This window comes from Thalassophryne amazonica, chromosome 18 (assembly GCF_902500255.1).
Source record: "Thalassophryne amazonica chromosome 18, fThaAma1.1, whole genome shotgun sequence".
Lineage (NCBI taxonomy): Eukaryota > Metazoa > Chordata > Actinopteri > Batrachoidiformes > Batrachoididae > Thalassophryne > Thalassophryne amazonica.
In genome coordinates, this window is record NC_047120.1 from 50325286 (window position 1) to 50352936 (window position 27651).

Here is a 27651-nt window from a genome sequence, read left to right on the forward strand (position 1 = left end):
AGATATGATTAAAGTGGTGGGTGGACTCATTTACTTTTTGAGCAAAGCCAATAGAGTCTAATAATAGATTAAATGCAGTGTTGAGGCTGTCATTCTCAGCATCTGTGTGGATGTTAAAATCGCCCACTATAATTATCTTATCTGAGCTAAGCACTAAGTCAGACAAAAGGTCTGAAAATTCACAGAGAAACTCACAGTAACGACCAGGTGGACGATAGATAATAACAAATAAAACTGGTTTTTGGGACTTCCAATTTGGATGGACAAGACTAAGAGACAAGCTTTCAAATGAATTAAAGCTCTGTCTGGGTTTTGGATTAATTAATAAGCTGGAATGGAAGATTGCTGCTAATCCTCCACCCCGGCCCGTGCTACGAGCATTCTGACAGTTAGTGTGACTCGGGGGTGTTGACTCATTTAAACTAACATATTCATCCTGCTGTAACCAGGTTTCTGTTAGGCAGAATAAATCAATATGTTGATCAATTATTATATCATTTACCAACAGGGACTTAGAAGAGAGAGACCTAATGTTTAATAGACCACATTTAACTGTTTTAGTCTGTGGTGCAGTTGAAGGTGCTATATTATTTTTTCTTTTTGAATTTTTATGCTTAAATAGATTTTTGCTGGTTATTGGTAGTCTGGGAGCAGGCACCGTCTCTACGGGGATGGGGTAATGAGGGGATGGCAGGGGGAGAGAAGCTGCAGAGAGGTGTGTAAGACTACAACTCTGCTTCCTGGTCCCAACCCTGGATAGTCACGGTTTGGAGGATTTAAGAAAATTGGCCAGATTTCTAGAAATGAGAGCTGCTCCATCCAAAGTGGGATGGCTGCCGTCTCTCCTAACAAGACCAGGTTTTCCCCAGAAGCTTTGCCAATTATCTATGAAGCCCACCTCATTTTTTGGACACCACTCAGACAGCCAGCAATTCAAGGAGAACATGCGGCTAAACATGTCACTCCCGGTCTGATTGGGGAGGGGCCCAGAGAAAACTACAGAGTCCGACATTGTTTTTGCAAAGTTACACACCGATTCAATGTTAATTTTAGTGACCTCCGATTGGCGTAACCGGGTGTCATTACTGCCGACGTGAATTACAATCTTACCAAATTTACGCTTAGCCTTAGCCAGCAGTTTCAAATTTCCTTCAATGTCGCCTGCTCTGGCCCCCGGAAGACAATTGACTATGGTTGCTGGTGTCGCTAACTTCACATTTCTCAAAACAGAGTCGCCAATAACCAGAGTTTGATCCTCGGCGGGTGTATCGTCGAGTGGGGAAAAACGGTTAAAGATGTGAACGGGTTGGCGGTGTACACGGGGCTTCTGTTTAGGGCTACGCTTCCTCCTCACAGTCACCCAGTCGGCCTGCTTTCCCGGCTGCTCGGGATCTGCCAGGGGGGAACTAACGGCGGCTAAGCTACCTTGGTCCGCACCGACTACAGGGGCCTTGCTAGCTGTAGAATTTTCCACGGTGCGGAGCCGAGTCTCCAATTCGCCCAGCCTGGCCTCCAAAGCTACGAATAAGCTACACTTATTACAAGTACCATTACTGCTAAAGGAGGCCGAGGAATAACTAAACATTTCACACCCAGAGCAGAAAAGTGCGGGAGAGACAGGAGAAGCCGCCATGCTAAATCGGCTAAGAGCTAGTAGCTACGCTAAGCTAGCGGATTCCTAAAAACACGCAAAGCGAATAATGTGTAAATAATTTAGAGGTGATTCAGCAGAAGGAGTGCTTTAGTTAAGGCACGTAAAGATTACACTGGGAAACAAATCGTAATCTAGATAACTAGATCAATCTAACTGCGCAGATCAAACAGCTAACAGATACAGAAAAACACCGCTGTGCTCCGGAACAAGAAGTGATACAATACCGCAGTGAGAGCCGACCACCAGTAGAGTCAAGTAAAAAAGTAAAAAAAAAAAAAATAAAAAGGTAAAAAAGTAAAAAAGTCTTGAAAAAGACTATTAGTTCAAAGTCCAAAGCAGCAGGTAGCAGTCTCTGTGTAAACAGTCCCAACAGAGAGCCAAAATTAACAGATACAGCAAAACACCGCTGTGCACCGGAACAGGAAGTGATACCACTTTTTTTATTACACTTATAAAACACAACAAAAGCATATATATTATGAAAGCACAGGTTGTCCTGAAAAAAAGAGACATAAAACGTGACTGTGGGATGTAGAGAGAGCTGTTAACAGCAATAATAAACCATTTATGCCAGGCGAGTGAACTGTCCAAAAAATGCCCTTGGACCTCACAGGGTTAAAGGTGATTGGCCAAAAACTAACTACGTCTACTAATAATTAAGTGATTTAATTATAGCAGGACACCATCCATCAATTTTCTATCCCAGCAGTTATCATAGGGTGTGAGGCAGGGTACACCCTGGACAGGACGCCATTCTGTTGCAGGGCCACATATAGAAACAAACACATTCACTCACTCACTCACACACACCTACAGTCAATTTAAAGTTTCCAATTCACCTAACCTGCACATCTTTAGATGTGGGAGGACGCCGGAGCACCTGGAGAGAACCCACGCAGACACGGGGAGAACATGCAAACTCCACACAGAAAGGACAGGAAGCGATGCAGGACGTCGGTCTCATGGAATTCTCATGCCTGAATTATTTAATTAAGCATTTCAAAAGACTGAATCTTTTTCAAAAGCTTCAGTTAGTGTTAAGGTATCTTCAGCGATTCTTCTTTTGCAAAAAATTTGCACTTCACTTGAGAAAGGTCTAAACTGCAGACGGTGGAGAAAGTGGTGCTCTACTGGCACAAAAATCCCTTTGCTCAGATTTCTATGGCTTTGATTCAGCTATTTTTTCATTCCAAGCGTGGCGGTAAAGTGTTTCTGGTGTAGTTCGAGTGGAGACGACGTGTTTCTCTTTAACAATGGATCTCCACTTTCTCCACACTTTCTTTCATAGTGTTGAGATTTTTGCAGAGCTAAAGAATGTCCACCATCCAATGGATGGCACCAGTGCTGTAAACATTTTGAAACTATTCCCCAAACCACTTTGTTTATTCATTTAGTGTTTCAAACATTTTAAAATATTAAAAAATTTCTAAATGAATTGTTTCATTTCAATCATTATTTCAAATATTTCTGAAATGGTTTAAAGGAATTTGAGATTTTTGAATCATTTGCTGAAGTGATGAGTCTCCACTGTCCAGTAAATGTGACCTTCAGTATGTTATACGTTTCAAAACGCAGAATAACTTCATAAAGCAACAGCTTAAATAAGTGCTTCAAGCATTTCAGTGAATGGAATATATATCTGAAAAACCAAATGAAACAAAATAGTTAATTTAAGCATCTTAGGCATCACGAAACACTAAGCTGTCTTCCAAAGCAACTGTTTCATTTCATGTTTCAAAACAGTGAACCCTTTTCTGTTAGTTTAGAGCAAAAAGTGAATGACAAAAGCTGTCAGAGGTCAGTGGGAGGGGCACAGGTGGTGATCTCTGAAAAATGACTCACAGTATGAGCGGATGGATGGCTTATCGGCGTCCTGTTTGTGGTAACAGACAACTTATTACAGAACCTGTTACTGAGCCAGTAAGTAAATTTTAAAATACTGGGAAGAAAAAAATAGAAGTCACAGTAGTCGATTAGCAATGCCCATGAAGCCTGATTCAATTGTCAGTGTTTCTTAGTCTTAGAGGTAAAAGTCAGCATTCATCCGCCGAAGTTTCGGAGGCAGATTATCTTCTGGTCGACTTCCTACTAAGGAGACCTGGACTGATGTTGGGATGATGGTACTAACAGCTGCTGGCAGTCTGTGTTTCTCCACCTCCTCCTCAACATCTCCATCCAAAGCCAAAAGCTGAACTTGCTCCTCTGGATTTCCATGCCGAGCAGCAGGGATGGAGCTGGATCTCAGCCTCTGGATACTGAGCGGCAGGTCTCCTGTGCTGGAGGCCTTCCCCCCAGGTAAGGCCGGCCCAGCCTTCAGCCCCAACCAGAGATGCTCCTCCTTGGAGGAGCTCATGCGTTGGAGTTTGCTGGGCAATCTGGTCACTTGGTCATCCACCGGGTCCGGGTAATCAGCAGACGGGAGCCTTTCTCTGCGGCCTCCACGGCCTCCGTTACCCAACAGTGGGGAGGTCGGGGTGTGTGCTACAGGTAAGGGCTTTGGAGAGGTCAGGGATGACTTTTCCTCTTGCTCCTTGACACTATAGGGAGGAGTGGGGACCTCAAAAGTGTTGTGAAATTGGGAGTAGTCAACTCTGAAGAAGCCCTCTTCCAGTGACATGACGGGGAGGAAACGATGGCCCCACAAGACCTCGTCCTCTGTGTAAGATGTCCGCGCCTGACATGTCATACCTACAAAATAGAGACAAGAGTATTTCACAGAGACAGAGAGCGGGATGAAGAAAAAGATATGTCGAAAACAAAAGTGGGCTATTAAGCACAGAACAGAATTTCGAAAAAAAAATCTAAAAATATGACGTGCTCTTTTTAATAATTTAAGACTCTGCTTAGTATTTAATTTAGCATTATTGAGAAATGCACTATTCCACAGGGGGAAAAAAACAAGTGTATTAAGAGGGATTAGGAAAAGAAAAATAACTGTCTGCTCTAACCGGTTGTCTCCACGATGCCCTCCAAGATGACGACAATCTCAAACTGCTCGTTCATGAGCGATCGCTGCGACAGGTCGAAGAATGGGCTGTTGGTGTTGATCTCGTGGCAGATGGTAAGAGGGGAAACTAAGAAGAGCTGGTCCGCCCCGGTCCCAAATCCCACATCCAGTTCACACTGATCCAGGGGCAGGAACTCCCCCTCTGGGGTCTGCCGAGACTGGAAACACAAATGATCAAAACACTTTTAAGTATTTAATTTTACTTTTTTGTGAAGTCTTAGCTTATTTGATCCATGTAGGACAAGTATTTGTTAAAGTTCTCTCCTGTAGCAGAGCATAGGGTTGATGTGGCGAATGAAATTGGACAAATGACTCAAGTGGGAGAAGGTTTGGCAGAGAGGATGTGGATAGTAGTGTTGTAGCTCTCCAGACTGATCTTGGTCTTATTTTGGTTTCAATGCCTCATGTTCTTGGTCTTGTCTTGATACTCTCTGATGTTGGTCATATTTGGCTTTGGTTTAGATGGTCTTGACTACAACACTGACTGATCGTGCACCATGTCTTTTACCACTTTGGACAAACAAAGCAAAAAAAAAATTGGAGCTCAATCTTATAAACGGTGTAGACCGTATACTCAGAACAAACGAAAAAATTGTAAGATACAAGTCTTATTAATGCCTACATCAACCCATAAGCCAACTCTTATAGGCACATGTAGGATTTTTACCTCCATATATTTAATATGATTGTTGGTTGTTTGCTTTTATGCAACGAGGATATCTCAGAAAGACTTGAACAAATTTTGGATCAACTTGGTCGGGATGTTGAACTTTTTTTATTGTAACGGAGTCCATAGATAAGCACTGGCATCAATGGGACTCGGGGTCTATATAGGACTCTTACATTTCTATCTATGATAGCAGTTTGCTGGAATTTACCAGATTTCTGTGTTTGGAATATATCCATTGGAAGTCCCTTCAGCTTTTTTTTTTCTTTTCAACTTAGTCACCACAGCAGATCAGATATGGATCTGCATGTTGATTTGACACAACTTTAATGCTGGATGCCCTTCCTGATGCAACTCCACATTACATGGAGAACGGGCAGGGGTGGGAACCATTCACTCTGGAAACAACTGCACTAACCGCGTGGTCACCACTGCTGCCATAGTTTGGAACATATCCATAATTGGTGCTAACTATAGTTGACGATAACTGGATAAAGTTAATATTAACAAGACATTTCTTGAGAAATTGCCAAAAAAAAAAAGCCTCCCAACTTAAAATTTTAGAGTCTTCCTATAGGATTTTATCATCAATAGAATTCCCATGCGATGTCTGTCAGTATTTGGAAAAAAAAATTTCCTGTTGGGAATCATGTAAAAAATCTCCTGTGGGAATCCCAAAGGAATCTTGCAAGGCCTTCTAGGAATCTTATAGAAATTCTCTGGGATTTTGAGTCCTATAAGAATTCCTATTAAGATTTGATGTTCCTTGTGGATTCAACAAGCATGTTCCTCTGATGCTGCAGTTTCAAAAGAAACGCACAAAGAATAACCGTAATCTTGATTACTCCAGCTAACAAATCCATTGTTTATACAGGCGGGCTTCCGGGTACAAGTCATTTGCGTTTGTCACAAACGGCAGATGTCACAACGCAAAGCATTATGACTGAATCGGATTGTAATCACGGTGCATGTAAACCCGCACAGCAAGCGGATCACTTTAGGGCACGTTCATGTAAACAGGACAGTCTGATCTAACAATCGGATAAAATTCAATCGGATCAGGAATAAAGTGCGGATGTACTGTAAACGTGGCTGTTTTGATTAGGGTCAACTCCCAATGATGAGGAAAAAGTACCGGCTCTGCCCCTGGTCCAAATCTGCATAGTTTATCTCGTGAAAATCTCTCTCCCCGGGCTTGCTGACATGCATAGAAAAACACAGGCTCTTTGGGTGAAGTAATAAAATAAATGTATTAATAAAGAATTTCAAAAACCCTTTATCCACATGGCTCTATGAGACACGTGGCTTTATAAGACAGCTTTTATGCTGTTTGTGGGATAATACTGTGATTGTAAAATCAGGAGTTTTAACCAAAGTAGCAGTTTTAACCCCCAAAAAAGAAAAGAAAAATGACACACTGTAGCTACTGTGCAGACGAAACCCATGTGGGATCAAAAGAGTGTGAAGTGTAAAATGAGTGAGCTTTGACGTGACATTCCCTGTCATGGTTTGTGTTTGTTTCAGTAAAATATGGGACACTGCGGTGGGTGTTAATGTAAGAAGGGGCTTGATTTTTAGAGCTGAAAATGTCGGCGGGAGAAAGACTGCGAAAGAGAAGCTGGAAGCTGTTAAGTATTTCTTCTTCCTCCCACCATGGCCCTGTGCAAAGAAAGCTGAGGAAGCTGCAGAGGGAAAGACTTGTCATCACTCAAGTCGGACTACTGTAGATATATTGATGCTGGCGCGATACATGTGACCCGCGCAAGTCTAATGAACAAGTGCTAATTTTTCTGATCATATGCTGGCTGCAGTAGTCATTTGTGTCAATTGTGCAGGTTAACAGGAGAAAACATATCTGTGCTCGATATCAAAGCAAAAACATCAGCTATTGATGGAAACTTCATTATACTGAAGTCCACTTGAAATCCAAGTTGGAGCCAATGTGGCTGAAGGATCTATTGTGCCTTGAAAGACGGAGGCAATCTTCTGCTTGCTCCTCTAGTTGATTAAATTATTTTTATGGATCCACTACATAATTTCACGATTGGTATTCCAGGTTGGACCCAATGTTCTCAGGCTGCATGACAACCAGTTCCACAATTTCAGTATAGTAGTACTTAAAATGCAACATGGAATTACAATGGTCATGATATGTGCAGCCAGGTCTCAGGATTTTTTTGTTTTTGTCCTCCCATCATGAAATGATTCCAATTTTCATGACACTTTTTTTTTAACTCACTGTTACTAACCCTACTCCTACCCCCCAACCCTAACCTTAACCATAATCTTAACGCGGACTGGCTATACACCCATCCGTTGATTCAATAAAGTAAATATGCGAGCATATACGCTCAACCACAACCGACCAATGAGCACGCTTGTAAGTTCACTTCCGGTTTTAACAAGGAGGGAAAAGGGCAGATATTTTCTCGCCGGCTGCGGGAGGGTTTGCAGCCCGCAGAGGTGCTGTGATCTACAGTGGTTCTGTTTGGCTCATCACACCCAGGGAACTGTGTCAAACTAACACCATCTTACAGGCAACAAGCAGCATTTTGTTCATAATAACTGTTTCATCATCATTAACAGGCTTCTGTTCAAAATACTGATGACGTTTGTCTGCTTTCATCCATTGCGGTGTTTTTTTCACAATAATTAAAGACGGTGGAGTTAAATGTGTCAAACATACGCCACTTTTCACGCCGCAACAGAGCCTAAAAAAAAAGTGGTGTAAAAAACGTAGTTTAGATGCACAAAATGCGTCAAATACACAATCACGATTGGGTGAATAAAGTAAGACATTATATTTATGTGCCCAATGGCTGGGCTTGTAATGTTCCATGTATGACTTATCTGCCCAACAGTTGGGCAAATAAGGTAAGATGTTATATTTATCTGCCCAATGGCTGGGCGTGTAATGTTCAATGTATGACTTATCTGCCCAACGGTTGGGCGAATAAGGTAAGACATTATATTTATCGGGCCAACGGTTGGGCGAATAAGGTAAGACATTATATTTATCGGCCCAACGGTTGGGCGAATAAGGTAAGACATTATATTTATGTGCCCAATGGCTGGGCTTGTAATGTTCCATGTATGACTTATCTGCCCAACAGTTGGGCAAATAAGGTAAGACATTATATTTATCGGCCCAACGGTTGGGCGAATAAGGTAAGACATTATATTTATGTGCCCAATGGCTGGGCTTGTAATGTTCCATGTATGACTTATCTGCCCAACGGTTGGGCGAATAAGGTAAGACATTATATTTATCGGCCCAACGGTTGGGCGAATAAGGTAAGACATTATATTTATGTGCCCAATGGCTGGGCTTGTAATGTTCCATGTATGACTTATCTGCCCAACGGTTGGGCGAATAAGGTAAGACATTATATTTATCGGGCCAACGGTTGGGCGAATAAGGTAAGACATTATATTTATCGGCCCAACGGTTGGGCGAATAAGGTAAGACATTATATTTATGTGCCCAATGGCTGGGCTTGTAATGTTCCATGTATGACTTATCTGCCCAACAGTTGGGCAAATAAGGTAAGACATTATATTTATCTGCCCGACGGTTGGGCGAATAAGGTAAGACATTATATGTATCTGCCCAACGGTTGGGTGAATAGCCTTTGCCAACCTAACCTTACTCCTTCCACTAACCCTATACCATAACACCCCCCCCCCCCCCCCCGGTGCTCTTTTAATTATGTGCACCCATCACGGAATTAATTAGAATGAATTTGTGCCACCATGATGAAAATTTAGCACTTTTCATGACAATATGACAAACCAATAGATTAATGTATATTTGATGCTGCTGAATCACGACATTCCGTGAGACTGGGTCGGCTCAGCCCAGTCTTGCGTGTGTGTGTGTGTGTGTGGGGAGGGAACACATGATGTACATTATTAAATTTCTTTTCAGTTGTATCTTTGTCTGGCGGTTATGTAAGAATGGTTCACAAAGCAAAAGGTGATATTTTATGAAAAATGACAGCAGTGTTCCCTGCACGGCAGATCGTAAAACAGCTTTAAGACCAGAAATAAAACCTGACCACTGACTTCCACTGCCAACACGAGTGAGGACAGGGAGGCACAAAGGTAAGTGAATCCTCTGCCGCCATGCATTACATTTAAACAGACATACATTCTGCAATGACACGAGTCTCCCAATTGGTTGCGGTGCACGGAGCAGTTTGGCCCTGGGAACGAGGAGCCTCTTGGTCCACAGATGGCAAACAGGCTGTCGTTTGAATTCACAGTGATGTTGAGGACAGAAGGGTGTGACATTTCACAGAAAGACGTCTGCGCCCACAGAAGCCTGTCTTGCAGTGTCACCAGCGTATTAAAGTTAAAGCGGGATTAAAAATCTAAAGGCATCACGGCAAGAGCTGCAAAAAAAACACGACAGCTGCCTGTCATTTACCATCACAATCTTCTCGTCATTAAGAAAATAGTCACGTCTTCATTTCCACACTGCACATCAAGACAAACTTTCCTATTGGTTGGCTGGTGTGGTATCTGTTGTGTAGGGTGTGATGCAACAATGTGGTACCACTGTTAGCATTTTAGCTTAGCGAATCCTCAGCTTTGATATGCTATATTTTACCATAAAGTAACTTGTTGGGGATCCCATGAATGACCACGACGTCCCAGGTGGCCCAAACATTGCGATAGAATCAGCACAGGCTGTAAAATAAACACAGCTGATAATCTCTAAGAGTAATGATGTAGTCAGTGGTTGATTTCTTGAATATAAATGGACTGCATTTATATAGTGCTTTTCCATGTCAATCATAAGCTCAAAGCGCTTTACAATGATGTCTCACATTCACCCATTCACACACACCAATGTGAGGGTTCTGCCATGCAAGGATCTCACTACACACCAGGAGCAACTTGGGGATTAAATTACCTTCCACAAGGGTTATTAGTGATTTTCCCACCTTACAGGGGTTTGAAGTGAGGATCCTCTGGTCTCAAGCCCAGAGCTTAACCACCAGACCATCACGCCACACTGGTAAGACTGTAAATCCTACTAAGAATGATCCTTGCAAACATCTATCCTGACAGAGCAGTGTGGTACCCAGTGTTGCCACAGTTACTTTGAAAAAGTAATCCAATTACTGATTACTCCTTGAAAAAGTAACTTAGTTACTTTACTGATTACTCAATTGTAAAAGTAACTAAGTTAGATTACTAGTTACTTTTTTAGTTACTTTCCCAGCTGTCGACAACAACCCACGTCAACATGACAATGATACCTGTTTTGCCAAAACTCACTTTATAGTCACCCTTTCTTGACTTCAATGAAAATAAATACTTGTTTTATAAAAAGTAAAATAAAGACGTCTTTCTTGACCTCATATTTAACTGTTGACAGCACTGTAACAGTAAAACTTGCAATTTCAAACCTACATTGTTTATAAATGTAACTATTAAATTCTAACATTTTTCTAACATTTAAATTCTCTCTAAATATTTTACTTATCGAAATTATTATTATTTTAAGCAATATTAGTAGTTCAAAACTGTACCTTTAATCTAGGGGTGTTGTGTTCCATCTGGATTCGCCCCTGCTTTGGCGTTTGAGCACAAAGAATGGATAACATTTATTTATGCAGAAAACAGGACCAGATTTACAGGTAAGAAAGTTTTATTGCGTTTTCACATCATGTGGTCCTCAGAGAGTTTAGGTGCATTTGAGTGGAAAATAGTGTTAGTTGTTGACGCGTCGCGGAGGATCAGCTGTTTTTAACGAGACGATACGGAGCAGCTCAGCTCAGAATTCTAAATAAAGGAGGAAAAAGTATAAAAATGTCTTCGTAAAGCTCAGTGCAGGTGTGCTGATCACTGCGCTTTAAGAGGTGAGGATGAGTCGAGCAGCTGCAAAAAACAGCGGATGAAAAGCTCACAGCTCGCTTAAAGTGGGCAGTTCAGTCGAACCCCGACCTCCTGCCCACAGACCAAGTTTAATGCTGCTATCGACCCACAATGAAAAATAATAGTAACGCACAGTGACATGGAGAAGTAACTTTAATCTGATTACTGACTTGGAAAGATTAACGCGTTAGATTACTCGTTACTAAAAGAAGTGGTCAGATTAGAGTAACGCGTTACCGGCATCACTGGTGGTACACCTGTCGTTTTTGCAATCCAGGTGAACGTCCTTTCCTCCAGTGCATAGGAATGATACCTGAATTGTTTAATTTGATAAAGTTCAACCCTACTGGTGTATAAGATCTTCTAAAAATGGGTAACTAAGGGCATAATGTCAGAACTGCATAACATCAGGTTGCTATGTGGTTTATGATTTATTACCTCCGCCAAGGAGGTTATGTTTTTGGTCACGTTTGTTTGTTTGTCTGTCTGTTTGTCAGCAGGATAACTCAAAACGTTTTGAACGGATTTTGATGAAATTTTGTGGAGTGGTTGGAAATGACAAGAGGAACAAGTGATTAAATTTTAGTGGTGATCCGGATCACGATCCCGATGCTAACGCGTTAGCATGTCTATGGCATTTTCACTGTTAAAAGCATTAAGCAGTTGCAGCTGTCATCACATTCGGGTGCATTTGTTTTCAAATTGTAATATTTCTTAAATTTATTTTTGTTTATATATTAATAATCTAATGATTATTATATACAATTTTAGAGAAAGAGACAAAAAGAAATAGATCACTGTGCCAAGGAGGGAATCTCTTTAGGGTCAGTGACCCTATGGTCTTGTTTAGAGAAGTGTTTCATAAATGTTAAAAAATTCATATATTTGCAGTTTAGTTGAATAATAAATTAAATTTTGTCTCTTATTTGTTTTTGTCTATAAACACATGCAATATCAATATCAGTGCTCAGATGACAGTAGCTTCTGGGAAAGGTGCAAGTTGCAATAAACTGTGATGTCAAGCGTTAAGGATACATGCTATCCAGTCACAGCAGATGAAACTTTTTTTTACTACTGAGCAAACATCATTGTTAGACTTTTTTAGGTTCAATGATTCCACGGCGTGTAGATGTTATGGCGTCAGTGACCCCATGGCCTTGGCGGAGGTTTGCAATCTCTGAGTGCTTCTAGTATTAGTGTAACACTGCAGTTTCAATTTTCACCCACTATACTCAGTTGTCGCGTGTGCTTGTCAAGGTTGCGTGGCAATGGGGGAAATAAGATAATGACATGATCACAAAATGCTTTGTGATCTAGAATAGCTCAATTTCAGAATGGCTGGTTTGGCCTCTGCAATCTCAGGAGGCTAGATCTTTGTAGAATGCAGCCTTCTGAGGATGCAGACTCTGAATTAAGACACATCCTATGACTCCTAGACGGGAAACCAGTCCAATGGTTACTTCCCAAGGCTAGTATCCATTTACATCTCAGTTCGCCAGTTTCACGAGGAAAAGAAAAACCATCTGGTTCTTTAATCTGTATTGTGACCATTGTATGGATATAGGTCTTCATAGAATGCAGCCTCCTGAGGATGCAGACCCTGAATTAAGACGCATCCTATGACTCCTACATGGGACACCAGTCCAATGGTTACTTCCCAAGGCTATTACCCATTTACAGCTTGGTGCGCCAGTTTCACAAGGCCAAGAAAAAACATCTGGTTCTTTAATCTGTATTGTGACCATTGTATGGATATAGGTCTTCATAGAATGCAGCCTCCTGAGGATGCAGACCCTGAATTAAGACGCATCCTATGACTCCTACATGGGACACCAGTCCAATGGTTACTTCCCAAGGATAGTACCCATTTACAGCTCAGTTCGCCAGTTTCACGAGGCAAAGAAAAACCATCTGGTTCTTTAATCTGTATTGTGAGCACTGTATGGATATAATCCTGAAAATACTCGAGGAAAACTGTTGCTAATGAGACAACAGAAGGAAAAACAGTGGTTTCACATTTCTGTTCTTTTCTACAAGTGGTAATTTGTTCACAATTATTTAAACAAGCTATCGCGCTCACAAAATGATTAGCATTTATTTTGTTTTATTAGCCGATTTAGCTAAAATCCCTCAAATCTCCCTTTGGGGGACTCTGCACGCACTTCTAGTTTATAAAGTAAATGGTAAATGGACTGCATTTATATAGCGCTTTTCCATCTGCATCAGACGCTCGAAGCGCTTTACAATAATGCCTCACATTCACCCCGATGTCAGGGTGCTGCCATACAAGGCGCTCACTACACACCAGGAGCAATAGGGGATTAAAGACCTTGCCCAAGGGCCCTTAGTGATTTTCCAGTCAGGCGGGGATTTGAACCCAGGATCTTCTGGTCTCAAGCCCAACACCTTAACCACTAGACCATCACCTCCCCTTATAAAGAACACAAAGCGTTATTTCTGTTGCTCAGATGAATAGATGTAGGTGCCCCATTTGTCAGTATCGTTAGTACAAGTCGGCACAAGAAAATCAATTCGTAAGGAAGCCATATTTAAGCCTTTGTAGTTCATGGCACTGACACGCTTCTGCAAAATTATAGCTCTGCCAAAGAAAGGGGAAAGTGTCTGCCACTTTGGAGAAGGTGAAAGGCTCGTTTGATCGCTTACTGCGTCTAAAGACTTGCTGCTGGTGTGGGGTGGTGTGTGTGTGTGTGGTGGGGGGGGGATTAATGGCCTCTGGAAGAGGAGCTGATATAAATGAAAGGCACTTAATTTCCCGAGCCACCTGAGATTCAGGTTGAGTGAAAGCAGCAGGTCCCTCGACCCGCTTCCTCCTCAGCGACAGTGAAGGTGTGTGCGCAAAACAAATGGCAGTCGTAAAGCCAACTGTGTGTGTGTGTGTGGGTTTATTATGCAACTGTACACTTTGTTTCATCTTCTTTGCTCGTCCTTCAGATTCAGACGCTGGCATATTTGACGAGTCACGCTGACACGTCCGCCTTCCTGTCTAGATAAACGGTCGCGTCCGCGCCCGCCTTCCTGCTGCTGCAGCCCACTACAGCATTTATCTCCAATTGCAGAAGGGCCTCCTGAGAGGAACGTCTATTGACGATGACGTACCACCTCGCTGTTGCTCATGTCAGTGTGTTTCTCTACAATTTTCCTTTATCCTGCATTTGACAGTTTCTGCCTCTTGAATCTGAGTTGGGGGTTCCTCGGTGAGCTGCTTGGAAACCAGATGAGACCGTGTTCCTCTTGTTTTTAAATGGCCATCTGATAGTGGTTACAGCTCTGTCACATTTTAATGATTAATTAAAAGATGTCCAGGACTTTAAACACTGGTGTTGTTTTATTAAAAAAAAAAAAAAAAAAAAAAAAAAAGTCCTATATAGCAGTGATTCTCAACCGGGGTGCCGCGGCACCCTAGGGTGCCATGATCGGTTGTGGGCAATTATCAAATATCACCATTATCGGGTGTATGTGCTGTAATAGTGTGGCAGATGATGTAATGATCTTTTATTCCAGTAGATGGCAGCAAAGTGCTGTACTATAGTATAATAGACATACTTGCGCACATAGCGTTGTGCATCTCCGTGGTTACGGGTTGCTGACTACAGCGTGAATCTCAGCTGCTCATGGAGCATGGCTCCTCTGGGAAGGAGAAACAGCGTTGGCTGTGGAGGTGTGCGGGGAAGGCGGCCTGACCTCCGTTGATGTCACCGTGGTTAGACTTGGGCCTTCTCGCTCACAACTGGGTTCGCTGAAGGCAACCTCTGCGCTCCATGAATATTAGAGTGGCAGATTGTTGTGAATAAAAGTGTTGACACATCTAAAAAAAAAACAGAGCCCAAAATGCTTGAGGATTTTCAAAATGCTGTGTTTTCTGTATCGATTTTCTATTGCGATAATTGGGTTTTGCGCAAAACCAGAGGTAATAGAATTATATTATTTTGGTTTGTGGTGTGCCGCAGGATTTTGTAAATATAAAAAGGCTGCCGCGGCTCAAAAAAGGTTGAAAATCACTGCTATATAGGTCCAATGCTTACCCCTGGATTCCATGGTGTGAAGGCAGATGAGACCCTACGTCTACCCCTGGACAGGATGCCAGTCCAATGGATGATGCCCATTTACAACTGGGTGGACTGAGACAATATAAAAGAGGTGTCTTGTCCAGACAGGTAGCATGCATGACCAGGAATCAAGCGCAGGTCTACATAATGGTACCCCAACTCATCCCGCTGAGCTTCTTGCTCAGTAGTAGTTTAAGGGTCTGTATGAATGTTTTTTGATATTTTGTCTTTCTCATTAGTTTAATGAGGGGTATCACGTGCACTGTGAGACATCATCAATGACAACATTTGGCCATGTAACTTGTTTCTCTGTGAAAGACCCGGCATGCAGGTGCCTCAGTGTTGAGAACCCAAGCAACTGGAGAAGGCCAAGGAGACACCCATGTTTCACATGGCATTGGCAGATAGATAGATAGATGAGATTTAGTGTCATTACACTAGTGCAACAACAACAAGATTACATCCACACTCCAATTACCACAGACAAGATACAGCAATTAATCCACAATTATTATTTGTTGACCGTAATAAAGGCACACATCAGAATTAAAGACAACACATATGCATTTGACATTGTTTATGTGCACTAAACTTTGAAACAGTCCGTTATCCGAATTGAGGCAATGTGAGTGTGTGTGGGGGGGGCAACATGGCGGAGAACGGGGAGCTACAGCAGCTAAAGCTGCGCTGCACCCCGGAGGGGGAAGGGAGTGGCGTGAGCGGGGGCCGGGATGGGGTGGGGCATGGGGACAGGAGGAGGGTAGTGAATGTGGGAGCATGCGTATCAGTCTCTGTCCATGTGTGAGTGGCAAATGAGTTAAGTTTATGTCAGTTTCTGTCCGTGTGTGCTGGAGTTGCAGAAGATAAGAAAGAAGGCAGCTGAATGGTTCACCAAGGCCGTAGAAATTCTTCTGGAGGAAAACAACGGGGCATTTTGTCCTTCAGAGGCTGATAAGATAGATGGTTACTTTGGAGGTGTGGGGATGAATGGGTTGTCTGCCTGGGTGATTACCATGGCAGTTCCGTGGAGTGGTGGGTGCTGTGAGACATGGCACCAACATGCTCTGACTTGACTTGAGTATGTTATTAAGGCCTCATTCCTTTATACAGGATTTTTGGACACCACTACAACTATTAAATCATGGCAGGTCCCAGGGATAGACTTTGAGACTCTTGAATGCTCTTAATAAGTCGTGATGATACAAGATGCTGCAAAAAGTTTTAAACTGTTGTTAACTGAATGTAATCCTGGACATTCTTGCGTTTTCCTGTATAGGACTGTATGCAATAGTCTTGATGTCGTGACGGTACTTGCTTCAATTGTGAAGAATTGTCATCATAAAGTTTTGTGAACACACAGATCATATAAACTTTTCACTAAGACATCTTTGATGTGGTGTAATCATGGACAGTTGTGGTCAAAATGTTTTATATGGGAAGGAAACGTTTTTAAAAGATGGACACTGCTGGTCTTCACTGGTCCTTTGAGCTTGGCTGTAAATCCTGTGCGAGGACTCGACCTCGGTGCTATTTGATTTATTTGATTGGCCTCAGTTTCACCCTGAAGACCATTCTGAAATCAGATCTGTACACATCTATGTGTATAACTCAAAAAATATTGAGCCAGCCAGACATTTTCTTCCACTTATACTGCTGAGGGTTGGGAGAGGTGGCATCTGTCTAAGCATGGGAATGCTGCTGTTTCTCCACCAGGATAGCACATAGAAATACACCACCCATACCACCTATTTAGAGTCAATCAAAGTTGAGAGAAGACAGGCACAATAAACACTGACAACTGTAGCATTAAACTAGTATTGGTAGCATGAGTGCTGATCAGCTCAGGTCGTAGTTTCTAGTGTCACTTAACAAGATTCCAATCACCTCCAGCAAAGCAAACCAGTGAATTGTGTGGTAGATTGGTGAATGAGATGTGTAGTTGACTTTTAATTATTTTTTTTATTATTATTCAATTGATTTCCCGCTATCACGGGTAATTTCTAAGCTTTACTTTCTGAGACATTGCAACATATAATTCAAAGTGACTTACCAGAATGGAGGAGGATGGCAGGGCTAAGGCAAGGCTAACTTTATAATCGGGTGTTTTAAAAAGCTTATTTACATTTATTGAGGTAATCATGTACATATTTAGTGACATTTTGAAGTGGTCCATGCAACCTGGCACTTCTAATAATGTTTTCATATTCAGCGGCAACGGTGTTTTGTGCATTGTACAATAACATTAAGTAGCCTGTTAGCTTTTATTTGCTAACAGTCATTATATTCTAACACAATGTTTCAAAAACAAATGAAACTTATAGACTTATGTGACTTATATATTTTTGTTTCCTCTTCATGACACGTTTTTTTGCAGATGCGAATAATGCTCCAGTGCAACATTTGCGACGAATACTCAGGCGCAGCATATAGTCTGGAAAATGCAGTGCTGCTCTGAAAGCTTACAAACACCTGTGTTTCAAACATGGTTCTGGAATCTGCATGAAAGAGAATTAAATATATAAAAACCATAGTCAGCGCACATTCTGTATATGTACTATCACACACATTACCTATTCTTACACCTAAGTTGAAATTCACATTCTGCAGATGCTTTGCATTCTTTCCCCACTGAGTTTTGGCACAAGTGTACATTAATTCTCTGGTTTGTTTAAATGTGTACAAAATGCAACTGCAGTTCAGTTTAATAGTTATGTTGCACTGCAACAACATGGGCCAAAAGAGATTTGACAGCATCACAATTACCCAGGATCCACAAGAATTTACTGACCTTAACGCTTGCTTTGGGTTATTTGCGGTTGCCATTATACATCTCAATCATTACAATTTACTGCAGCATGCCTCGTTTCTCTGTTCCATGACAATACGTGAAGGACTCATCTAACCGTGACCTTGAAATGTGTGTTGAACACAAGCCATGGCACAGATTCAAACGCAGCATTACACTTTGGTGTTGAGTCAGTTTCATGTGCGATGCCCCACTGAACACCACAATGACAGATGTACAGCCTGTATCACTTACATATACATGGAGCACTGTGCACCTGTTCTCTGGCACTGCTGCAGAACCTGCATAAATAGCCTTCTAAGGGACATAAAGTACAGCAACAGCATCTGTTTCACACCCTGTGGTGTACGCTAAAGAAAATCTTTGAAAACGTAGCACTGCACTGGATGAAAGGGAAACACTGTGCTTCAGCAATGACAATCTGCAACAATACATCAACTTGTCATATATGAGGTCTGTTAGAAAAGTATCGTACCTTTTTATTTTTTCCAAAAACTATATGGATTTGATTCATATGTTTTTACGTCAGCCAAGCTTGAACCTTCGTGCGCATGCGTGAGTTTTTCCACGCCTGTCGGTTGCGTCATTCGCCTGTGGGCAGGCTTTGAGTGAGCACTGGTCCACCCCTCTCGTCGTTGTTTCATTGCGAGGAAATGGCGGAATGATTTTGGGCTTTTTTTCCATCAGAATTTTTTCAGAAACTGTTAGAGACAGGCAGCTGGAAACCATTCGAAAAATTTATCTGGCTTTCGGTGAAAATCTTTTGGGCTTCAGAGAATAAGGAGCGTTACTACAGCTTTAAGGACGGCCCACAATGGCCGCGCTCCGAGCCGCCATCAAGAGGCAGAAACCACCACATCATTTCTAAACGGATCTCTGTGTGGAGCCGGGACTGTCGTGTGCAATTTCTCTGCTTATCACAAGAGCTGGATATCAGCCATTTTCTGGCAGATTTCACTTTTAACGAGAGATTTTGTCATGGAAAGCTGCACGGAGGCTTTGCGCATCACGACCGATTCGGTGATGAAGCGAGACAAAAGAACACCTCTGTTTCGGAGTGCCAGAGGACAAGCCCAGCTCTCCACAATTTCTCTTATACTCACTCGACTGGTAAGCACTGAAAGCCGAGATAGACATGTCCCAACTTGTCCTCTAGCACTCCGAAACGGAGGTGTTCCTTTGTCTCACTTTATCAGCGAATCGGTCGTGACGCGCAAAGCCTCCGTGCAGCTTTCCATGACAAAATCTCTCGTTAAAAGTGAAATCTGACAGAAAATGGCTGATGTCCAGCTCTTGTGATAACCAGATAAATTGCACACGACGGTCCCGGCTCCACACAGCGATCTGTTTAGAAATGATCTGGTGGTTTCTGCCTCTCGATGGCGGCTCGGAGCGCGGCGCGCTGTGCGCCATTGTGGGCCGTCCTTAAAGCTGTAGTAACAGTCCTTATTCTCTGTGAAGCCCGGAAAATTTTAACAGAAAGCCAGATAAATTTTTTGAATGGTTTCCAGCTGCCTGTCTCTAACAGTTTCTGAAAAAATTCTGATGGGAAAAAAAGCCCAAATCATTCCGCCATTTCCTTGCAATGACACGACGACGAGAGGGCTGGAGCAGTGCTCACACAAAGCCTGCCCACAGGTGAATGACGCAACCGACAGGCGTGGAAAAACTCACGCATGCGCACGAAGGTTAAAGCTTGGCTGACGTAAAAACATATGAATCAAATCCATATAGTTTTTGAAAAAAATAAAAAGGTACAATACTTTTCTAACAGACCTCGTATAATGTAGAAATACTGAGATTTTTTTTTAACGCCTGTGTATTTGTGTGTATTCAGTGTACGATTTCCAGGTGTTGCCATACAATATCCAACCATTGTTTTTGGCTGCACCAGTACGATCCCATGCAAACTGTACAAATGCTTGAAAAACACAATTTTTTTTAATTCTTCTTGTTTAATATTTAATCATTACTGTATTTGCGGATGACTTTATAGTATTTTTATTAACTACACACAACAGTGATCCACCAATTTATTTATTTTATTATTATTAATGCTACAGTGTGTACCCCTTGCTTTTTCTTCCCAGATCTTCCAATCATTGGAGCAGTTCTTGAGGTTGGGCTTCAGGAGGTTCTTGTAGCATTTCTTCTGCCCTCCTTTGGACCATTTTCCTTCACTCAGCTGAGAATGGAAGATCTGCTTGGGAGGTCAGCTGTCATCCATCAGGATGCTGATGAGGATAATCCTCAATGTTGGTGGAACTACTCAAGGCTTTTCAGGTGGCGGTAATATAGTAGGTGGTCCAGGTGTCAGATCTATACAGCAGGATTGGCATGACAACAGCTTTGCTGACGAGGATTTTTGTTTAGTGTCGAAAGTTGTTGAAAACATGGGTGCAAACCTGGCAGAAGAGACACTTGAGTCGATGGTGGATCTCATCATCAATGTTGCTGTTTTACGACATATGGTTGCCCAAGTATGGAAAGTGAGTCGTTTACCAGGACATGTCCTTGAGGTTTAGAACCTGACCAATAACGATTAGCTTTGATAATTATCTGCTATCGGATTAGCTGAACTGTGCTCACCACTGTCGCTGTGTATTCTCACCGTTCTTTGTTGGTGGAGCGATTTGTCTGGTTAATTCCGATAAGGAACGAGACTCCGCCATACTAACTAGTTACACGGTCCCGTGCGGTCGGTGCCAGCTTCTTAGAGGGACAAGAGGCACTCAGCCACACGAGATTGAGCAGAAACATGGGTAATTGTGACAGGACTGATTTTCACAGATCTGGCAACTTGCTTCTGACAGATTGTTTGTTGCTGTGGCACCACTCTGAACTTCACACGGTTGTATATGCTTCTTTTATTTCTGTTTAGCACTCTTCTGGTTATTAATTGTATCTACTCTGAACATTATTTAACAGTCCTGTTGTGAATGGCTAGTAGTTAGCATTTGCTAGCGGTTACCTTTCGCTATCTAGGTCAACCCCTCCCCTCTCTGTCGTTATTTTTAATAGCTGTTTCTTTTTTACCCGTTTAATACTTCTGTTCGTTTTTCAGTCGTACTGCTGTGAATTTTAAGTAATTATTTTACTCTCAGTCCTGCATTTGATACAGTGGATCATCATATTTTACTTGATAGGCTGGAAAATCATTTTGGGATTACTGCGAGTGCCCTTGCATGGCTGACGTCATACTTGACCAGTCGTTCTCACTGTGTTTTGTACAGTAGCACTACCTCGAACCTTAGTGACATGAAATTTGGGGTTCCACAGGGGGTCTGTCTTAGGCCCCCTGCTTTTCTCCCTTTATATAGCACCCCTTGGGCACATATTGTGGCGTTTTGGGATTACCTTTCAATGCTATGCAGATGATACTCAGTTATACATGCCGAAAACTGCTGGTAATCTCGTTCACATAAAATCCTTAGAAGATTGCCTTGCAGCAGTGAGAAGTTGGATGTCTAGAAACTTCCTACTTTTAAACTCTGATAAGACTGAAATGATGGTTCTTGGTCCAGTGAGACATTGGCATCAATTTGACCAGTTAACGCTCAGCCTCGGCTCGTGTGTCATACATCACACCGACAAAGTGAGGAACCTTGGGGTAATTTTTGATCCTTCGTTGTCCTTTGGCCTCCACATTAGAAATATTACTAGGACTGCTTTCTTACACCTACGAAATATAGCGAAGCTTCATCCCATCCTGTCTATGGCTGATGCTGAGACCCTGATCCATGCATTTATCTCTTCTAGATTGGACTACTGCAATGTTCTATTTTCTGGTTTACCGCAGTCTACCATTAGGAGTCTCCAGTTGGTTCAAAATGCTGCAGCCAGACTTCTGACATGAAGCAGAAAGTTCAACCACATTACACCCATTTTGGCATCCCTTCACTGGCTTCCTGTCCCAGTGAGATCAGATTTTAAGGTTCTGCTACTAACCTATAAAATTATTCATGGACTGGCACCTCCCTACCTACCTGACCTAATTAAACCTTACGTACCGGCCCGGGCTTTACGTTCTCAGGGTGCAGAACTACTTTGTGTCCCTAAGGTGAATAAGAAGTCTGCAGGTCACAGAGCTTTCTCTTATCGTGCCCCTGTTCTGTGGAATGATCTCCCTGTGTCAATAAAACAGTCAGATTCTGTGGAGATTTTCAAGTCCAGACTTAAGACGCACTTATTTTCCCTTTCATATGGCTAGCATACTGGTACAGTTTTGTTTTACGCTTTTTACTCTTTTAATTCATTTATTAGTAATTGGAGCGGGCTGTGGCCTCAACTTTACCTAAATTCTGGGTCTTTTAGGGCTAGTGGCCGGCGATCACCTTAGTATTTCTCTGTTTTTCTTGTTGTTTAATCCTGGCAAATTATACAATTTTTTTTGTTTTTTTTTGCCTTTCTGATGCCTGTTTCTGTTTTTTCTCTCTGTTTAAGGTGCAGCTCCATCCAGAGATGCGAGTTGTATTCGTGTTGGCGATCCTCCTGTCCTGTATATTCATCCGTGAATTGTTCTGTGACTTGTTCTGTAATTTATGTTTGTAGCATGGCCCAAGCAGAGGGTCACCCCTTTGAGTCTGGTCTGCTTGAGGTTTCTTCCTCAGAGGGAGTTTTTCCTTACCACTGTTGCTCTGGGGGTTGGTAAGGTTAGACCTTACCTGTGTGAAGCACTTTGAGGCAACTCTGTTGTGATTTGGTGCTATATAAATGAAAATAAATTTAAAAAATTGAAACTGAGTGAAGAAAGCAGACATACATATTCAGATCAGTGGCAGCAAGCCGGTCCTTGGGTACCGTGACTGTTGACCAGAAAGTGCTATAGGCTCTCCCAGGCATGTGCACTTGTAACTGTGAGATGGCTTATTACATCAGTAACGATCGTTTCACAGCGGTTGTGTTCAGCAGCACAAGACATCTACAACCCCAATTCCAATGAATTTGGGATGTTGTGTGAAATATAAATAAAAACAGAATACAATGATTTGCAAATCATCTTCAACCTATATTCAATTGAATACACCACACAGACAAGATATTTAATGTTCAAACTGATAGACTTTCTTGTTTTTGTGCAAATATTTGCTCAATTTGAAATGGATGCCTTCAACACATTTCAAAAAAGCATGGACATGGGCAACAAAATACTGGGAAAGTTGATGAATGCTCAAAGAACACCTGTTTGGAAGATTCCACAGGTGAACAGGTTAACTGGAAACGGGTGAGTGTCATGATTGGGTACAAAAGGAGCATCCCCAAAAGGCTCAGCCGTTCAGAAGCAAAAATAGGGCGAGGATCACCACTCTGTAAACAACTGCATGAAAAAATAGTCCAACAGTTCAAAAACAATGTTTCTCAACATTCAATTGCAAGGAATTTAGGGATTCCATCATCTACAGTCCATAATATAATCAGAAGATTCAGAGAATCTGGAGAACTTTCTTCACATGAGTGGCAAGGCCGAAAACCAACACTGAATCTCCGTGACCTTCGATCCCTCAGGCGGCACTGCATTAAAAATCATCATTGTGTAAAGGAGCTTACCGCTTGGGCTCAGGAACACTTCAGAAAACCACTGTCAGTTAACACAGTCCGTCACTTCATCTACAAGTGCAAGTTAAAACTCTACTATGCAAAGTGAAAGTCATACATCAACAACATCCAGAAACGCCACCGCCTTCTCTAGGCCCGAGCTCATTTTGAATGGACAGACACAAAGTGGAAAAATGTGCTGTGGTCTGATGAGTCCACATTTCAAATTGTTTTTGGAAATCATGGATGTTGTGTCCTCCGGACAAAAGAGGAAAAAGACCATCCAGATTGTTACCAGCGCAAAGTTCAAATGCCAGCATCTGTGATGGTATAGGGGTGTGTTAGTGCCCATGGCATGGGCAACGTACACATCTGTGATGGCACCATCAATGCTGAAAGGTTCATCCAGGTTTTGGAGCAACACATGCTGCCATCCAAGCAACATCTTTTTCAGGGATGTCCCTGCTTATTTCAGCAAGACAATGCGAAGCCACATTCTGCAGGTGTTACAACAGCGTGGCTACTGGCCTGCCTGCAGTCCAGACCTGTTGCCCATTGAAAATGTGTGGCGCATTATGAAGCGCAAAATATGACAACGGAGACCCCGGATTGTTGAACAACTGAAGTTGTACATCAAGAAACAATGGGAAAGAATTCCATCTACAAAGCTTCAACAAATGGGAAAGAATTCCATCTACAAAGCTTTAACAATTAGTGTCCTCAGTTACCAAATGCTTATTGAGTGTTGTTAGAAGGAAAGATGATGTAACGCAGTGGTAAACATACCACTGTCCCAACTTTTTTGAAACGTGTTGCAGGCATCCATTTCAAAATGAGCAAATATTTGCACAAAAACAAAGTTTATCAGTTTTAACATTAAATATTTTGTCTTTGTGGTGTATTTAATTGAATATAGGTTGAAGAGGATTTGCAAATCATTGTATTCTGTTTTTATTTACATTTTACACAACGTCCCAACTTCATTGGAATTTGGGTTGTAGAAGTCAAATCTTTTATTGATGGGTAAAGACAGTTATTTGAAGAAACATGAGCTAGAAGAAGATATTTTTAGCTTAATAAGTCCAATAAGGAGTGGAAGGACTTTTTAATAACCTCTTAATTTTGCTCTCTGAGTGACATCAGCACGATGCATTTTACTTAAAAATACACACTTGACTGTTTCTCAACTGGCTGTACAGTGCCCTCCAAAAGTATTGGAACATTTGGTATTTCACACATTTTGATTTGTTTATGCCATTTCAAATACAAAAAAATAAAAAAATTCAGAAATTATCTTCCTTAAACTCAAACTGAAAGCAAATCGCTACAGCTTTATACAAATTACTTAAAAATATAAAAGCCAACATGATGGGTTGCATAAGTAATGGAACACTTTGGTATAATACCTGTAAATCAGTTTTGTGGCCAGTTTTTAGACAAGTCAGGGGATGGATACATGAACATTTCCAAGTCACTGAATATGTCTTGGACTTTATTTACATCAGTATGAAGAAATACAAAATTCTCTTTCACCCAAACATCAAATCTAGGTTTGCGTCTCAGATGTACTTTCTGGCTAAATGTAGCTGAACTTTCAGGTCTTTTTAAGAAAATTCTCCTCAATACATCTTCATCATGAAGCTGTATAACTGGGGATACAAAATACAAAACATGCACGATGCACAATTTCTCCAATCACAGCCAGAGAAGCCTATAACTACTTCTGGGTTGTCTTGGTGGCTTTCCTCACTCTTCTCCTTCTTGCACAGTTGCTCAGTTTTTGAGAACTGTCTACTCCACACAGATTTACCATAGAGTGCCATACTGTTTATGGGTGATTCTTAGACTACGGGCACTTATTATGTCCTTTGATCATATTGTAAAACAGAAAAAAAACAGAAAAACAGAAAAAAAAGGGGACATTTCACACTTTTATAGTTATCTTTACAATGAAAGTGTGTTAAGAAATGTGTTCTAGTAGTCTATGATGACTTTTTCACCTTTTTTCAGCATCATTATATGCAAATATTGCCATTTTGTGCTTGTCCCACACCCAGACTTTTGATCTTCAATGATAAAAATGAATGGTAAAGAAACGTTTTTTCTAATGTTTTAAAATATCTCTGAATAAAATATCAGTAAAATAATCAAAACATAATTGGGGTATTCAATGTCATACAACTGTTGTGATTTTTTTAAACTAAATGTAGTTGTCCCACACTATTGCCGTAATTTCCACCACAACACTGTAATGTCCCTTTAAACAGTTTGTATGAAAGATTGTTTGGGTAGTTTCTATGGAGATAAACAGTGACATCAGAGCACATGTATATAGCGCCAAATCACAACAAACAGTTGCCCCAAGGCGCTTTATATTGTAAGGCAATGGTGTGATGGAAATTACATTTACAAGGCCAGTAGTGCCCGTAGTTAAAGAAACACCCATATATTCTGAACTTCTGTGCTGTTGAGAAATTGTTTTACATTTTGTAGATTAATAAATTGCAAACTACATACAAAAATCTCATCTCCTATGTGCTTAATATTTAGCTACTTTAATATATTTCAACATTTACAGACTCTTATTGCAAGTGATTGTCCGAGAACAAATTGTCATAATCTGTGGACCCCCTGACACAGCCTTGGTCACCCTCTGTCCACCCCAAGGAAAAAAGTCTCGCTCTGCCCCTGAGAGTTCAAACACAAATGACAGAACTTATTTTGGAAACAAAACTTTCTAGGGGATTGCAAAGCTCTGTTGTCCCGCATTGGTCCATTAGCCAATCTAGATATCTGACCTGACATCAATTTATGAATTGTTTTAGCTAAATAATCATTTAAAGGGCCGTCATCTAATGGAAGGCAAAAAAAGCAACATCAACTGACCTTTGAAAAAAAGCCAAGCAACCGCCACAACAACAAGAATAAAGTGTTAAACCTTCCTACATTGTTTTAAAGCTGTTGTCTCCTTTTTTGCTGATTTACTTTTAAAATAAGAAAAAACATTGGCCTCAAGCTTTCACCTGACATTTAGCGGTGCACAGTGCATCACTTGTGTCATTTATAGTTTCCACCCATCACAGTTGTCATTTTACGCCCAGCGCCCACATCATCTAAATCATGAGACCGCTTGCATTCACATGGGCGTTGGTCTAAAAATGAGGTGTGGTTAGGCTCCGAGCTGGCATATTAGTATTGTCCATTGCAAGAAAACATTTGTGTCTTGGACCATGACAAAACTGGTCTACAGTCCAGACCTTGGTATTTCTGTATTGCAACACTTATATACGACTTACATAAATGGGTTCACAACTCACACAGGCCCTTTTTGCCTCCACATATCACTGCCAATCTCCTGCTAACCCCCCTGAAAGCGAGGGGGGTTACATTTTGCAAGATGCTTTCAATATCTGGCTAAATCTCCCTCTCTCATTCACGCACAAAATCTGTTGATGGCATTAGTGTCTCTCATGCTGCACATCACCATATCCAGCACACTATGGGAACCATTCTGAGTCCTGGATGGCAAACACCTAGGCAGGCAACCAGTCCATCTCCACCTATCAAAAGTAACTATTCATCTGACACAGACAGATAAAATGTAGGTGTCGCCTTGGCATTCTCCGGCCACTGGGGTCCTGCCAGAGAAACACACTCCATGGTCAAAATGTCATAGGTGATGCTCCATGATGCAGTTGATCCTGATACAAAAAAAAAAAACACTGTCTCATCTCCCCTCAGACACATAACTATCATGGAAAAAAAAAAACAAAATGGAATGACTATTCACCCAACGGTTGGTTCAGTAAAGTAAATACACGAGCATATACGTCCAACTACAATTGACCAATGAGCGCGCTTGTAAGTTCAATTCCAGTTTCAACGCGGGAGGGAAAAAAGGCGGATATTTTCTTGCCGCTTAACCCTAACTCGCGGAGGGGCTGTGATCTAAAGCGGTTCTGTTTGGCTTATCACACCCAGGGAACTGTGTCAAACTAACACCATCTTACAGACAACAAGCAGCATTTT

At 41.6% G+C, this 27651-nt stretch overlaps 1 protein-coding gene across 1 annotated transcript in view; it reads right to left on the reverse strand.

Moving 5' to 3' along the window:
• Window positions 1–2517: 2517 nt before the first annotated feature.
• The window catches only part of LOC117531273 (G protein-activated inward rectifier potassium channel 1-like), a 33035-nt gene continuing 7901 nt past the window's right edge, over window positions 2518–27651 (reverse strand). Inside the window, exons 2-3 of the mRNA XM_034194298.1 lie at window positions 4603–4819; window positions 2518–4342 (exon numbers count right to left, since the gene is read on the reverse strand). Of these exons, the coding sequence (XP_034050189.1) occupies window positions 3675–4342; window positions 4603–4819 (885 nt within the window). The 3' untranslated portion in view covers window positions 2518–3674. The remainder of the gene's footprint in view (window positions 4343–4602; window positions 4820–27651) is intronic.